The sequence below is a fragment of the Mustela nivalis genome (genome assembly GCF_964662115.1).
Source record: "Mustela nivalis genome assembly, chromosome: 10".
Lineage (NCBI taxonomy): Eukaryota > Metazoa > Chordata > Mammalia > Carnivora > Mustelidae > Mustela > Mustela nivalis.
Window position 1 is genome coordinate 105,043,922 of NC_139029.1, and position 17,211 is coordinate 105,061,132.

The 17,211-nt window shown below is 52.2% G+C and overlaps 1 protein-coding gene across 1 annotated transcript in view; it reads right to left on the bottom strand.

Annotated features, from left to right (window-relative positions):
- Positions 1-17,211, bottom strand: part of SLC6A17 (solute carrier family 6 member 17) — a 49,361-nt gene that overhangs the window by 13,358 nt on the left and 18,792 nt on the right. Inside the window, exons 3-6 of the mRNA XM_082687473.1 lie at positions 14,450-14,607; positions 13,156-13,282; positions 12,229-12,410; positions 10,439-10,549 (exon numbers count right to left, since the gene is read on the bottom strand). Coding sequence (XP_082543599.1) covers positions 10,439-10,549; positions 12,229-12,410; positions 13,156-13,282; positions 14,450-14,607 — 578 coding nt within the window. The remainder of the gene's footprint in view (positions 1-10,438; positions 10,550-12,228; positions 12,411-13,155; positions 13,283-14,449; positions 14,608-17,211) is intronic.

Genomic DNA, 17,211 nt, shown 5'->3' on the forward strand with positions numbered 1-17,211 from the left:
AGCAGGAGGAAGCACAAGATTTTGTAAGAGAGGGTAGATTGAGATGGACACAAGCCCTGGTCATCTCCCTTGCATAGGGAAACATCCTTGATGGTTGTGTCTGCCAGAAAATCTTTTCCCACTCTTTGTCCTTATCTCTAAAGGCAGTGAACTTACTCTTCGAAAGCATAGCAGTCTCCTACCTCTAGCCTCTGCCCAGGCTGTTCCCTCTGCCTGGAATTCCCTTCCTCCTACTCACATTGTGGTGAAACTCCCATTTATTTCTCAAAACTCAACACAAATATCACCTCCTCCCTGAAGCCTTTCCTGATGTCTCTGGTAGAGGTCATCATGGTCGTTGGGCTCTTGCCGCTCTGATCCACACCTGCATCTTAGGTTCGCATGTCTGCCTTCTTTTCAACACTTTGTGTTTCTGAGGGGCGGAGCCCATCTCCTGTTCGTCTTTGTGTAAGCAGTGTCTGGTACACGACAGACAAGGAAAAGAGTCGGGGGCAAGAGACAAGGCTGTCTCCTCAAGCTGAGCTGAGCGGGGAGGACCACACCAGGCACTGTGAAATTGTCCTGGCCTTTTTCTATGAGGATGCAGGCTTCTAGGACAAGAAGATCCTTACGGCTTTAAACTTCTGCTTTTTAAAGCATGGCTATTTTAATATTGGCTTCCTTTCCTTTTCTCTTGCTTCCCTACCTCCCCCTTCCCCGCCCCCCTCCTCCTCCTCCTCTTCTTCATCTCCTTCTGGTGATTATTTCATTTTTCATCTGTATCAATCATTACTAAAGTTTTTACAGAAGGATCTGGATCATCTGTGAGACCCAGACATGTCATTGTTAGGATTTTTATCACTCCCTGATGCTAAAAATAAGACATGGGTGAATTCCTAGACCCAGCCACTGTTCAGGGCCAACCTCCATCAACATCGCCAGCCCCTCTAGGGAGGCTACCATAATCAGACTGCATCATCTGAGTTCCCCCTCCAACATGGGGGACAGGCTCTCTAAGGACAGGGTAGAAATATCTTACATAATGTCATGATTTGGAATGGGAATAAAAATTATTTGTATGTTGTGAAGACTGTATTTGCTGATCTTTCCTCATTTTTAAAAATTACAGAACAGTTACTATAAAATGCACAAAAGTGGAGAGGATAGTATAATGAACCCACATGTACCCATCACTCATTTTCGACAATAACCAACATAGGGCCTATCTGGTCTCCTCTGTACCTCCAACCCCCAGCCCTAGATTATTTTGAGGAAAATCGGTGAATCCAAATCTACCATTAATGAGGCCTCAGGAAAGAACCTGACAGTGCCAAAATTTGACCTCGAGGAGAAAAGTGCCCCATGTGAGCCTGGGCACCCCTCTCAATGGGGCTTGGAGGGGCTCTCTTGCTGATGGAGATAACCAGATCTCCATGTTCATCTCGGGGTAAAGTGAGTTAGTCACCTTTAGGATTCAATGCCTGTCGTTGTTTGAATTTAAAGGGGCTCTATCAAGATTTCTGAGATGTTAGTGCATAATTCCAACAAGGTCCTAGGAGCGCCTGGGTGGCTCAGTTCGTTAAGTGTCTGCCTTTACCTCAGGTCCTGATCTCAGAGTCCTGGGATCGAGTCCTGAATCAGGCTCCCTGCTCAGTGGGGAGTCTGCTTCTCCCTCTCCCCTCCGCTCTTGCTCTTTCTTTCAAATAAAAAATGAAAAGAAGACAAAGGGGACCTATGAGGATTTCTGGGGTGCTGGTACATAATTCTAACAAAGTCCTGATCATAGTGTCCAAGAGGCTGAACTCATGGCCAGACCTCAGGAAGCCCAATGTCCTTGCCGAACGTCAGGATGTGACTGCAAGAGGAGAGGTGGGAAATGGGCTCTCCCCACCGAAGACAAGGATTGCATCCTCCTCAGTGTCAGGAAGGAAGAGAGGGGGTGGGGTGGGGCAGATGCCCTGAAACACAGCAAGGGCTTCCTGCCCCCTCTTTGGCACAACGGCTGAGTCACTTCCTCACACAGAGAACAAGGTGTTTCACGCACTTGACTCAGCGGCACGAAGATGCTTCCGGAATCCACAAGCAGCTCCCCAGCTCCTGGCCTGACCCGGTGCGTGACCACAGCCCACGCCCTTGCTTCTCAGCCCTGCCGGGCCCCTGCCGGTGCGCGAGACACCAGATGGCACTGGAGCGCCAGGTTCCCACCACCCAAGAACAGTGTCACCTTCACAAGGGAGAGAATAATAATCACTAGGGCTTCCCATGCACTCTCTGCACACGGGGAGCAGCCCTCCATTCTCTCCAGAAAAGGCTGTCAGGGAACTACCGTGGTTCATCCCATCTCGCAGCTGAGGAAAACGGAGTGAGTTCCCCAGGGATCTTGCCCTCGGACCACAGACCTCAGAGTGATGAGCCGGGACCCGCTCCAGCCAGTGTGGCTTCAGAGCCCACCCTCTGGCAACTAGCTTGGCCTGTTTTGGTCATCCTTTCTAGAAGCCCTCCTCTACTCACGGGGGTCAAGGTCACTACCCTCTGCCCCTGGGCCTTCAGTGCCTCCGGTCCACACCGGAGATGTCCACCGCCCTGCCCCAGGCTCAACACTACTTCATCGTGCTGAGTTGGGGACCCACAGAGTTAGTTCTTGGGCTTCTGGAACTCACAGTCCATCATCCCTCAAATCCCCCATCTCCACACCCTTCCCTTGATGGTCCTCCTTGCTCTGATGTGGTGGCTCTCCAGTCTGGCTGCACCTCAGAACCACTGGGGGCTTTCAATAGTTGCTGCTGCCTGGATGCCATGCCTGGTGATCCCGATTAACTGGTCTGCCGGCTGGAGTTTGATTGGTCAAGGGTGGGCCTGAGGCCAAGGCTTCCCCTCAGCCCCCTGTGGTAAAGGCTGTTCTTGAACTTGCCCATGCTGCCCTCAGGTCTGGAGGTGGGTGGGGTGCTGCCCCTCCCCCCAGGTCATCATTGCTATCCCAAGGTTCTCTCTCTGTGTCCCTCTCTACTGCCATCAGAATTCTCGGTTCCTTCAGCTCCTCCCTTCCACCAGTCCTGTCCTTCACCCCACTCCTAGGGTCATTCCATAGCCTCTGTCATATCTGAGAGCTATGCTCCAAGTAGGACCTCAACGTTAAGGACCCTGAATCCCCAAGCACCCCATATTTCCAGCTCACTCCTTTGAGTATTTTTTTTTAAGATTTTATTTATTTATTTAACAGAGATCACAAGTAGGCAGAGAGGCTGGCAGAGGGAGAGAGAGGGAAGCAGGCTCCGTGCTGAGCAGAGAGCCCGATGTGGGGCTCAATCCCAGGACCCTGGGATCACGACCCAAGCCAAAGGCAGAGGCTTAGCCCACTGAGCCACCCAAGCGCCCCATTCTTCTTGTATCTTGATTCCAAAATTCTTTGGCCTCCCTGGGACCTACCTACATTTCACTCCCCCCGACCCTGTGTGTCCTAACTTCCCTTCTTAATGGGCTTAGTCAATGGCCCATCCCTTGGCTACTCAATTGCTACCCTCTTAACTCCCCAGCCACCTCCCTCTGTGGTCGTCGCTTGTCATTGCCTCCTGACCCTGGCCCAACCCCCCACCGACCCCCAGCAGCTAAGCCCAGCTGGAGAAATCACACAGCGCACACCTTGGGACCTTGGATGGGTTATTCAACCTTCCTGTGTGTCAGTTTCCCCAAGCACAAAATGGCAAGAATAACCTCTGCCTCCAGGGTCATCATGGGCATTAAATGAACTGGTGTATGTCAGGTGCGGGTAACAGTGCCTGGCACCCAGTGAGCACAGTCCACTGTCAATCACAGGATTATTCTAAGTAGCCCCTCACTGTGGGAACTGGCATGCTTTCCGAAGCGTGAACCAGGAGGAACTGTCCAGCTTGGAACCAGACAAATGTTAGCGGCACCATGCTGGCTGACTGCACCTCACACCCATGACCCTGACTGCCAGGGTCCCCCCACTCCACTGTGCTGCACGCCTTCCCCATCCCCTGCACCGTCACCTCACACTCACCCTTCCTTAGGCCCCCACCACCCCTCCACCATTCGGACTCTCAACTGATGCCCTCACTTCCTCCTTCCCAGACAAAACGACACACTCCCCCGCGTCCTCCAGCTGGGCACCGGGTCCCACCTCTCCCGCTCATTCAAGCACTCTGGTTCACTCCACCCAAGAGCAGTGATTTCCCACTCTGTGCTGGATTTTTAAAAAGTGTACAATTTAACAGTTCTTAGCGTATCACAGAGTTGGGCAGCCATTGCCACGACCAATTTTAGAACTTCTTCACACCCTAAAAAGAAAACCCACACGCATTAACGGTCACTCCCATTCCTCCTCCAACCTCCCCCAAAACTCAGCCCTAAGCAACCCCTAGTCTGCTTCCTGTCTCTACAGATTTGCCTATTCTGGATGTTTCATGTAAATGGAACCACATGATATGTGGTCTCTGGCAACTGGCTTCTTTCACTTAAGCCTGATGTGTTCGGGGTCCACCTGTGTTGTAGCAGGTGCCAGTACGTCATTCCCACTTATGGCCTAATCACATTCCAACCCATAAACACACCATTCTTGATTTTTCCATTCATCTGTTCACGGACGTTTGAGCTGCTTCTACTTTTTGGCTCTTCTGAACAATGCTGCCAGGAACATTTGTGTACAAGTTCTCATGCGAACGTGTTTTGGGTTCTCTTGGAAATGTGCCTAGGAATGGAATTGCTGGATGAGATACTAACATCCTTGATCCCATGGCCCTCTCCAGTGTCCACCCCTTTCTCATTTCTCTGTTCCCTGTAGAGCAAAACTCCTGAAAACAAGTAGTCTTTACCACTTGTCTCCTAATTCCTCATGTCCCATTTTCCCTTGAACCCACCACACTCAGACTTTGTCCTCAGCACTCCACCAAAACAGCTCTTGTTGAGCGCACCGGGGACCCCTCTGCAGCCAGGTGCACTGCTCATTTTCTGATGGGTCAGGCCCATCGCCTGACCTCTCAGCAGCTTCGGACATAGCTGACCTTTCCCTCCTTAAAGAAGTTGCTCCTCTCTGCCTCTGGGATCGACATATCCACATCTCTCTCCCCTTCTTCCTCCTCTTCCTCTTCCCGCTACCCTTCCTCCAAACCCTAAATGCTGGGTCCTGATGCTCAGTCCTCTTCTCTATGTTCATTCTATAGGTGACTTTCATTAGTCCACAGTTTCAAATTCTCTGATTCCCAAATTTATACCTCCACCTGACCTGCAGACTCATCTTTCCAACTGCCTACTCAACATCTCCACTTGAATATCTTTTTTTTTTTTAAAGATTCTTATTTATTTATTTGACAGACAGAGATCACAAGTAGGCAAAGAGGCAGGCAGAGAGAGAGAGAGGAGGAAGCAGGCTCCCTGCTGAGCAGAGAGCCTGATGTGGGGCTTGATCCCAGGACTCTGGGATCATGACCTGAGCCGAAGGCAGAAGCTTTAACCCACTGAGCCACCCAGGTGCCCCTACCTTTTGTTTTTTTAAGATTGTATTTATTATTTATTTGACAGAGAGAAAGTGCACAAACAAACACAGGCAGGGGAGAAGCAGAGGGAGAGGGAGAAGCAGGCTCCCTGCTAAGCAGGGAGCCTAATGTGGGGCTCGATCCCAGGACCCTGGGACAATGACTTGAGCTGAAGGCAGAGATGCTTAATGGACTGGCCACCCAGGGCCCCTCCACTTGGATATCTATTAGACATTTTGGACCTGCCATGTCCAAAACAGTAGTCTTGAACCTGCTCCTCTCATCATTTTCCCTCTTCTCCATAAATAACGACTCCATGCTTCTAGATGTTCGGTCAAAAGATGTTGGAATCACCCTTGACCATTCTCTTTCTCTTGCCCCTCAGGTCCAATCCAACAACAAATCATGTTGACCCTACTTCCTAAATGTATCCTCAATCCAACGACTTCTCATCACTTCCATTGCCATCACCTGGACTCAAATCACAGTCACCTGTCACCTGGATGGAGCTGTCTGGCAGGTCTTCCCATTCCACCCTTGTCCCCTCAGGTTCTCTATAGCAGCCAGAGGGATCCTTCAAAGACAGAAGTCAGACCATATTGCTCCTCTGTTTAGAATCTCTGATGGCTTCCATTTCACCAAGAGTAAACACCAAAGTCACCCCTGGCCCACAAGACCCTCATGATCTGCCTCCCATGACCTCCTTGACCACCTGTCCTTACCTCTCTCCCCTCCCATTCCAGATCCAATCGCCTCCTTGAATTGGACGCCAGACACATCCAATCTCAAGGCCTTTTGCTTACTGCTCCCTCCAGAATGGAATGTACTACTTCCAGATATCCACACAGCCTGCTCCCCCATCTCCCACGTCTTTATTTTTTTTTGCCACTTTCTCAGGGAGGCCCTCCTTGAGCCCTAGCTGAAGCAACCCCTCTCCTTGGTGTCCCTAATCCTTCTTTCTCTGCTTTATTTTTCTCCTTAGCAACACCACCCAACAACTCCTTACTCTTGTATTGTCTGCCTTCCTAAAATACAAGATCCAGGAGGCTTGGGAAGTTTGTCTGCTTGGCCCAGAGCTGGACCCACAACAGAGCCTGGAACATAACAGGCATCCAGTGAACCTTTATGGAATGAAGGGATAAATGAATGATGGCCATTCAGGTTGTTTTCAATCTTTTGCCACTAAAACACGGGCTGTAGTGACCAATGTTGTGCACAGATCAGTTTGCTTATGAGTGAATATATCAGTAGGACAAGTACCTGGGAGTGGAATTGCTGGGCCAAAGGACATGAACAGCTGTAATTTTGATAAACACTTTCTGCAAGTTTTAGTGGTGAGAAGTCTACCATAATCTGCAACGACTTTGTGTTGAGAAAGTCACATGGTGAATTCTGTGGCCCTCCATGCTAACTTGGGTTTTTCTTTCTTTCTTTTTTTTTTAAAGATCTTATTTATTTATTTGACACAGAGAGAGAGAGAGAGAGATCACAAGTAGGCAGAGAGGCAGGCAGAGAGAGAGGGGGAAGCAGGCTCCCTGCTGAGCAGAGAGCCCTATGTGGGACTCGATCCCAGGACCCTGGGATCATGACCTGAGCTGAAAGCAGAGGCTTAACCCACTGAGCCACCCAGGTGCCCCACTTGGGTTTTTCTTTGGTGGAAAGAAAGTTATCAGGAGAGAGGTTGCCCAAGGAATCCAAGAACTTAATTAGCCATCAACATGAGTTATTGTCCCATCAAAGATGCTAGTGGGTCATCATGGTACCCTGGCCACACTGCATTGTTCCTGATGTTTGAAGAATTTGCAAGAGGACATTCAGCATATCCACAGAGAGTCTATGCTTTTTTCAAGTGGATTCAGAGATGCCCTGGCCAAAAGTCCTCTTGGACTCTGCCATGGCTGCCAAATGGCATGACCCCTAGGGATTTCATTCCCATTATGGTTGATATAAATGGAGCAGTGCACAGCCTGAGCAGCTGTGTACAATGACCCTAGTATTTAATAGCACTGTTCTAGGTCAGGAACTTGAAATGGTTTCAGGGTTCCTCATACCTCACCAATCCTGTGCTGGAATAGTCCCAGCTCTACAAGAGTAGACTGCCCGGTATGGACAGTCAGAAGACAATTTCTGAGAGTGGATCCACCTTTCTTGTAGATGACTTGGAGGAATTTGTAAATAATGGCATCACCCAGCCATCATTACTAGCTTTACCTGCAGCACAGGCTATGAAAGGAATCCTTGACGGAAAAGTTAGGCCTTCCAAGGACAAGGGCTGCCCCCAAAGAACTGCTCAGACAAGCCCACAGGCTCTATCCAGACTAAAAGTCCCAAGAGCTAGATGGGTCAGGGCCACCTGCTGGGTCTTGATGACCTGGCTCTTCTAGGGCCTTCTGGGTTCCGTTTCTTTAAACTTCACTTCAGGAGGACTCTGCTCCCCTGCAGATGCTGAAGTGGTATCCCGCCGTTTCCTTAACATTCAGGAAAAGGTTTTTGAAAGGAGGGTCTTCTATTGTTCCAAGGGCACACCCACCATCTTGCAACCATCTGAGTGGCAAAAACAGAAGTCCCCGGAGCCACAGGGATTCTCCCATACAGCTGGTGGGAGTGTTGACCTTGGCTGCCATTTTGAAGAGCAGTGTGGCCACCTTCTAGCATAACTGAAGGTACATGTACCCTTTGAGATGGCAATTCCACTCCTAAACACAGACACCCTCGGGAAAATTGTGCAAGTGGAGACCTGTGTAATAACGTCTACTGTAGCATTACTAGCCATGGGGAAAGCTGGAAACAATATAAATGAACCTCACGTGCTCACACATGAGCACAGTTTAGTGCTACAGTGGACTACGACACAGCAGGGAAGATGGATGAACTAGAGCTGCAAACAGCACTCGAAATAAATCTCAAGTACCAGTGCTGAGCAAAAATAAAAGCCAAAGCAAGCCACAGGAAGATGCATTATAACATGATGCCACTTTTGAAAGTACACACAAATGCGGTATGTTGTTTACACATATGCATACATGCATTACGAAATAAAATACATGTATTTTAAGAAATGTATTAGGAGGGGGTGCCTGAGTGGCTCAGTTGGTTAAGCAACTGCCTTTGCTCAGGTCATGGTCCTGGAGTCCCAGGATCGAGGCCTGCATTGGGCTCCTCGCTCAGTGGGGAATCTGTTTCTCCCTCTGCCCCTCTCCCCTCTCATGCTCTCTCTCTCTCATTCTCTCTCTTTCAAATAAATAAAATCTTAAAAAGAGAGAGAGAGAAAGAGAAATGTATTAGGAGGATACACCCCACGTTCAGGATAGTGCTTATCTTTAGGGTTGGAAAGATATGGGATCAGGGCAGGCTATGAGGACACTTTTATGGTCTCTGTAATATTTTATGGCCTCTCCAATGTTTATTATATTATTATATATGTGTATGTTTACATGCCTGAGACATTGTATGATTAAAGAGATGTTTGAAAGAGTGTCTGAGTCAAATGGGGAGCTGTACTGTGTGTGCTGGGACCAGAAGCCAGTCTCGTGAATCCATCCCGTCCTGGGCTCTCTCAAGATGGATGCCACCAAGGGGCCCGCCCATTTGGAGACATGTGTGACTCTCCCTTTTTATGAACATCTCCAGAGTATACCGTTTCCTCCCAAAGCCCAGAAAAGTATAACTAAAAGACTCAAGTGAAAAGGTTAGACTGATCCTCATTCTAGAAATACAGTAGAAGTAAGTCATAAAAACCACTAGCTTTCTTCCCATGGCCGTTTCTCCCCCCCAAACGTGCCAGGTTTGCATTTTGCTTCTTTGTAGGGTATCACAGGTTCACAATGACCTCATGGCAGCCGCATGGCTCAGGTGGCCCACTTCAGCCTCAAATATTACATCCAAGACTGCTGGGAGCCAGCATTATTTCCTACCTGACGAATATGAGTGCTGTGTGTCTTACTCACTGCCATCCCCCAACATCCGGGGACCTGCCGCTGGGAGGGAACAAGGATTCCCCATCGGATCTGGGTTCTAGTCCCTGTCATCTCTATGAACTTCCCGTGTGAGCACCAGTGTAGGTGAGCACGTGTGTGACACGGCACTGTTGAGGACCAAGGTTCGGGGCCTCAAGATGGTGGCATTCTGACCCATGACCGCAGCCTAGTCTCACCGAGGAGCTGGCTGCTCACTGATAGGTTGGTATTTGGAGGTGGACATCCCCAGCCTTTCCCGCTGGGGTTCCTAAGTTACATGGCTTGGGGCACCTTGAAGGCCTCCCAGTCTGCGTTTGCAATCCCCTAACTCCTCAGGGGACCGGCCCATGCCAGCCATGGCCGGGGGGAATACAGAGGCAAGGCCACCATCAAGAAACCTGAGTGTAGATCTTCAGGATGCCTATGGCCCTGTGACAGCCCTGTGAAATGTGCCCAGCGGCCCCTCGCTGGGCTATGGGAGGATGAAGTGAGAGATGAAAGGAATGGATTTGGTAAGGGTAAAATCGTGCCCCGCATGGTCTAGTATCCTGAATAAAACAGTAACACTGTTCCCCTGATTTGGGACCAAGCTGGGATTCCCGGCAGGGAGATAACTTTTCTTAGGCATCTCCTTGGTTCTTGCTGTCACAGATCCAGTGATGAAACCGCCCATGCCCCAGCCAAACCTGCCTTCCCACCAGGGCCTCAAGCATACCCAGTGCTTTTCCACACTTGCTCCTGCCCTTCCTTTGACTGCAATGTCCAACGGCCGTTTGTTGAAATAGGATCTGCTTCCAGGTCATGCCCTCCCTGAAGCTTCCCTCCGGTTCCACCCAAACTGACACGCTATCCCTCTCATTGGAACCTAGGGGGCAGGTGCATGCCCCTTCCCCAGTGCATGCCTCCAGGGGTCTGTGATGACTGCTTGACCCATGACAGGTCCTCAGTGAGTGTGAAATTGCAGGATGCTGGCCAGGCCCACCAGAGCTGTCAGTGCCCCCAGACGCTTACCTTGGGGGTGAACATGTGCAGAATGCCATCGACGGCCCCTCGCAGCAGCAGTCCCCGGACCAGGAAGCAGGCGAGCACCACGTAGGGGAAGAGGGAGCTGAAGTACATCACCTACAGAGAGGACAGGGACCTACAGTGGGGCAGAGGGCCCCCCCTGCGGCCAGCACCGTCTCCCTGCTCACAGCTGGGGCATCCCCCTCCCCGCTCACAGTCAGAGCACCCGAGCCTCCTCTGATGGCAGCAAAAAGAGAAGCCCTGGGACCCCTGGGCACAGGGCCAAAACCACCACACACCTGGCACTGAGCCCAGGCAGAAGCAGGAGCACAGACAAGCTGGAGTCAGCATGGCTGTGCCTGGGGCTAGCCTCCCCCTTTCGAGAGCTGGCAGGGCCGGGCCTGCAGCCTCCCCACCCCCAAGGGCCGCCAAGGGGGCGAGGAAGCCTCTCCTCTCCCCTCCTCACTTTTTCATGTCTCATGCCCGCTCTTCGATCCCTGACTCCAGTGGACCCCCTAAGGCTCTCCCCTGTCCTCAGAGTTCCTTTGATGGAAGGCATCCGGGAGGTTACAGGCATGGCTCCCAAGCCAAAACATCAGAGAAGGTCCTGCCTCTTGTGATTATACATCACCCGCTGTTTTCCAGCACGTGCATTTCTCATGCATTTCTATATCCCCCTGGCAGAGAGCTGCCCAGGAAAGAGATGCTCACAGCACATCTGCTGTGCTGAAACAATTCAAGAAGACTGTTTGGGTGGGATGATGTTGAAGGTGTAAGCATGTATGCGTCCAGAGCTAGAGCACCTGAGTTCTGATCCTGGCTCTGCCATTTACCTACCATGGGATCCTGAGCTATTCATGTAACCTCTGTGTGCCTCTGTTTGTGCATCTATGAAATGGGTGTAAGGCTTCTGAACTCAATAAGACTGCTGTGGACCAAAAGTGTTCATATGTATGGCAGTACCTGATAAATTCCCCCAAGTGTCAGCTACTATTTTGGCCTGTGGAGAGGGAAGAGGGGTTGGCTGAGACCAAGTTACCTTCCCAGAGCTTAGCTTCCCTACTTGAGAAGCACATTATGGAACCTGGAGCCTTCCAGCTCTGGGACTGACTGGCTGTGTGACCTCAGGGGAGGGGCTTTCCCGGCTCTGGGCCTCAGTTTCCTCATCTGTAGAACGGACGGATAGAGCCATGGCTTTGGCAGTCCAGGAATACTGATATGTCACAAAGAAGAAAGGGCCCTCACTTGAAGGGGGTGTGTGGGGTTGGCTGGACTACGTCCTGAGAGAGTAGGGGAAAGCCACCCTCAGATGCCCCAGGCCTCTTCACTCACAGCAGCTGCTTGCTCCAGGCACCCTTTAGTTCACACACGGTGAGCTGCCGATTTTCACCAAAACCTGCTCAGGGAATGCTCTTCTAGGCCTTTTGCTTGGGAACCTAAGGGACTAGGATCTCGACGAACATCCCTGGGTCTGTACTCCTAGCTTTCTTCCTCTTTAAAGTCTGTGGAGCAGGACTGAGGTATATGATCCCAGAGGTGGCTGGGGGTCAAGCCCTGATTTTCCACAAGCCCTCTCCCAGCCAATCCTGGTGGGCTGTTCATAGGGAACAGGGACACAGCCGTGACACACCCATCGCGCCCATGGCGGTGGACCCGTGTCATCATCTTGAGCCTCCAAGAGGCCAAGCCCACTCAGCAGACCCTGCATGGCATGGCAGAACCCAGGGTCCTCAGCCCCCTGCCTGCCATGCTGTTCTGCAGCTGCCTGTGCGGGTCGGACTCCTTTCCCGACTCACCTTCCCCGAGGACTGGATGCCCTTGACGACGGCCATACCCACGATGCTCCAGGCCACCAGGAGACACAGGGTCATCTTCCAGTTGAGGCCGCCGCTCTCCGAGATGGAGTTGGAGATGTCCAGGGCCTCTCGGTACCAGAAGTAGGTAGTGGCTGAGCTCTTCTCACACTCTGCCTCCACCACTGGAACAATAACAAAGGCCCCCTCAGGCAGGACTGTGGGGTCACCTCCTGTGCCTGATCCCCACCCAGGGCGGCAGCGGGTGAGCGGCTGGCTGAGTGTGGCTAGCGGAGGGGGGTGCTGTGCTCCTTGTGGGCTAGCCAGGATCTGGCAGACCCTGAAGATTCCAGATGGGGCTCCAGATGGGGCCCAGGAGGCTTCGGGACACATGGATCGGGCTGAATTCCCACATGCCACCCCTTCCCGCTTCCATCTGTGGAGGACAGTAAGGATCAGGCAGAGCTGGCCCCAAGTTCCTCAGGAAAGGTCCTGAGCTAGGAGCCAGACCTCTGGTGTCTCATCTCAGATCCTGGTGTGAACACAGGAAAGTCACTTCTGGACCTCAGTTTACCCATTGGTGAGGTAGGATAAATCATCCAGCCTTTTATAAGATTGGCATGCAAAGTAAGGCTGTTTCCAGATAGGATGGTATTTGAGTAACACAGGACTACTAAAAACAACTAAACAAAAGCCACACTTTCCAGAGTTTTCCCTACACTCATTTCATTCAATCCCCCTAAGAACTCTATGGGACAGGCTGGCAAGGGCCATCAGAATGGACCAGAGAGGGGAGGTGTCTAATACAAGGTGACGAGTTAATGAAATCCCAAACCTGTGCCCAAGCCTCTTAGGCTCCTTCAAGCCCTTCCTGGGACGGGCTGGCTGGGGTCCCCAGGGTGGTCCTACTCAGGGGGGTCCCATACTTGCCTGCCACAGTCCCATTCCTGATGACGGGACATTCGCTCCATGGCAGCGGGTACTGGAAAGACTTGAAGAAGTAGAAGATACTCCACCCGATGATCACGTTATAATACAGCCCAACAAAGAGGCAGACCTGAGGACAAGGGTCCATGGTGGGGGGAGGGGTCATGAAGGCCGCAGTCCCCACCCTCACCCCCACCCCAAGTCCACAGGCCTCCCTTGCAGGAGGAAGAGGAGGAGGAGGAAGGGGCTCTGAGGGCCTCCTCCTAATCCTCTGTTCATCCGGTATTCAGGGAATCCACAGAGGAATGCTTCAGATATTAAAGATCTCTCCTCTAAGCAATGAACTCTTAAAATGTTAATCCTTTCCAGTTTGAAATTCTTCTAAGATGCTTAAAGCATTTCCCCATCATTTCCTGATGACTCGGGGTGACAGTTGCAGAGTTACCCTTTGGGACTGTGGAGGCCTGCACAGCCTTTGTGTCCCCAAACAACGGCCCCAGACTGAACGGCTCTGAAGGCCCTGCGGATGCTTCCTACTGGTGTCTTGTGTCCTCCCTCCCCTCAGGACACCGCTCTCTTTGGTCCTGGCAGCAGCCTGCCCCCAGAAAGATGTCACTTCTCGTGTCTTTGAAACATGATCACTAGTCTTGGTAGAATTCTACTTAGAAGAGGAAGGTGTCAATTCGGATTGAAGGTCTGAGCGGTTTCTCCAAAAGCCATGCTTTCACACGATCTGGCTGCTGAGAGACCCCTTCCACCTGCAGGGGCCCAGCTCTCTTATGCTGATCCTTGTCTCCCACTGTTCCTAAGCTTCACCCCTCCTGGTTGGGCCACAGGGCTCTTGTCTGAGACCTTCTCCTACTCTGTTCTGTGCCTAGCAAATAGGCAATGAGACCTCATGCCTCAGGGCGGCCTTTCCCTGGGCCCCACGCTTGCCCAGTGCAAATACTTTTCAATCAAGGAAAGAGGAAGTGCCTCCCTCACTCGGGGCTGAAGGGCTGGTAAGCAGACAGAGGTATCCCGGACAGTCCACGTGTCCACAGAGAACTCCAGCGGAGATGTCCCAGCCTTCCCTCCTTGGTAACATTTCCAAATATTATATCCTGCCCCAGGCAGCACAGCCCGCTTTCAGTGTAGGAAATGCATGGCCCTGGGACGCCAGCTGGAAGCAGTTCTCGAGAGCAGGGTCTCCCTCCCTACTTTGATCTGGCCCCAGACTCTGGTCTGCAAACCCCGTCCCCCAGAAGCGGCTCTCCCCGGCCCGCCAGCTCACGCCCAGTGCCGGCCCCCGACTCACTATGCAGCTGGAGAAGCCGATGCCCCCAAGGCGGGGACACACGTAGTGCCACACACCGATGCTGCCACGGCGGATCCTCTGGCCCACAGCCAGCTCTAAGAAGAAGAGCGGGATCCCGATGATGACCAGCAGCACGAGGTAGGGCACAAGGTATGCACCTGGGGAGGACAGGGGTGTGTCGGAGGGCATCCAGAGTAGGGCACCAGGCTGAGGGCGGACGGCCACGTCCTGCAGTCTTGCCTGCACCTCTGACCGTCCTCAAACTGCTCCAAGCCTTGTGCTCCTCCAGGAGGGGTCTGGCTCCCACATGTGACCCACCACCACACACTGCCTCCCCTGCCCCCCCTTCTTCCCCTTGACTCCCCCGATCTGAAATTCTGGGGGAGGACTGCTCACAAGGTTAGATTCAGAGACAGACAGACAGACAGACACCGTACCATCTCTTCAGAAATTCACAGGTCAAGTCCCCGGTCGCCTCCTGATGTCCTGGGAGGACACCTGTTCACACTCACTCCTGGCCCCAGAGGAGCAGCCCCAGATGGAGTGGGCCCTGCTCCCTCACCCCCCAGAGGCCCAGACCCCAGGCATGGTCTTGCCCGCCTCTGAAGCAGATGCTGATGCCACAGACCGGGCAGCTCCGGGGAGGCAGAGCCTGGAAGCTCTCCAGGAAGACAGGGTCTGACCAGCATCACCATGAATCTACAGCCAATTGGGAGGAATGAGACAGAGAAATTAACAGTTTGGAAATGCATAGCCGGGAGGATCATCATGGAGAGACAGAATGGATCTTGATAAAGATTCCAGATGATAAATTAAGTTCACGGTCCCTGGCCTCCATGCAGACGCAGTCTCAATTCTAAGTGACAGGGCATTTAGCAGGAGAATTAAAATCGTGTCTGGACACAGACGAGTGATCTCTGCGGAGAGCTGTGCCAGCAACCTAGTCTTGTTAGCAAAGCCATCAGACGGCCCCAGTCACCAGGGCTCCGGTGGCCACCCGGCACCCCCAGACCAAGCTAGGAGTATCCAGAAGACCCCCAGCCACCTGTCTGCCGCTCTGCCCCCCAAAACAGGACATGCCACATGTAGCCAATCTGCTCACGACCCTAGAGGACCAGGCATTTCCCAGGCACTAGGCGTGGCACTTGGCAACAGCCCGCTGTTTACTACAGGTCTACCCTGGGCCAGGCATGAGCAGCAGGGGGATCTGGGGGTAAAAGAAAGCATAGTCCTATCCCAGTACAGTTCACAATCTGGGAGGCAGGAGCGGCAGGTTCCTGTGAGCAATGTGAGCACATGTGCGCGCGCACACACACACACACACACACACACACACACACGGACCAGTCCCAGAGGGCCAGCTGAGTTCCAGGCCTGCCAAGGGAGGGGTCAGAGTCCAACACAACTAATCAGCAAAGGCTTCCAGGGTGGTAACCCACCCAGCCTCACACGACAGCATCTAATTCATTTAACATACAACTATACGCGGTCACACATACACATAAGTTCCTCTTGTCACTAACAAGGAGGGCCATCCTGGCGCCCAAAGGAGAGGAGGCCTGAAGGACTCCTAGTTCTGTCTCCTGCTCTGGGGTTCGGGGAAATGCAAGAGGAGACTCGTGACATGCAGAAAAGTGAAGGGACGCGGCTCACTGGTTTTGTATTTCAGCCATATCCCCTCGGGGGCAGGGGGGCAAAATGTGCAGGGAGGTGGGTTTCGGGGTGTCCGAAGGGTAGGCTGGTGTCTTCTGTGAAGGCTTCTCTCCTCTCTCCCAAAGAACCAGGGAGAGTCTCCACATATGTGCTGTCCATAGAGCGGCTCTCAGCCAAGATTGGCCACGGGCATGCCGCCACCTGCCACTGGGGCCAGTGGCCCGAGTCGGTCGGGCCCAGGGCACGGACTTGGCGGCAGCTCTCCTCCGCACGCCACGGCCCAGTCATCCACAGTGCTCAGGGGCTGGGGTCTGGGTGAGGCTTTCTGGGTAGGCAGAGGTCCTTTTTCTTATCAACCCTTGTTGAAATCATTTGGAAATGCACCCTTGCCGCCTTTGAAAATACAATTTGGAGACGCAATGGGATTCCCTTGGCTATTTCAGTAACTTAGGGGAACTCTGAGTCCTCCCTCTCAACAGCTGGGAGCACTGCTCAGGGTGTCAGGCTCTAGGAAGCTGGGCTGTGGCAACTACGAGACCTCCTGGATCTCTGCAGTCTCCGACTTGGTCTATACTCTGGGTCTTGTTTCTGGCAAACACTGATGTTATTTCTGGGATTTGGAAGACCACCTGGGTCTCAGCCTGCTGAGATGCATACCAAGTAGGGGCTGACACAGCCCCTGGGGCTGGACCTCCTAAGCCCGAATCCTGGCTCTGCTGCTTACTAGCTGTGTGACTTTGGGCCAATTCCTTGATCTCTCTGTGCCACTTTTGGTCTTCTAAAAGAAGATGATAACATTCGGCAGAGCCACATGAAACTGCTGATATGTGACCATCTTTGGCTCAGAAAAGCACGCATTCACAGGCTTCCATGCTCCCTTTTGAACGGGCCGGCGTGGGGTATGGGGGGCTGTTGTGAGGATTATACAAGTTACTTCGTCTTAGTCAGCATTTAAAGAACAGAATGGTTGCCTCTTTGTCATAAAACTCAACAGAAAAAAAAAAAAAAGCCAATTAAGAGAACCAGATCAAAGGAAACTTCAGCATCAAGTGGAGCTAAGCAGAGTTCCAGAAGGCCCACCCAGATTTAAGCCAGGTTTGTCCGGCTTC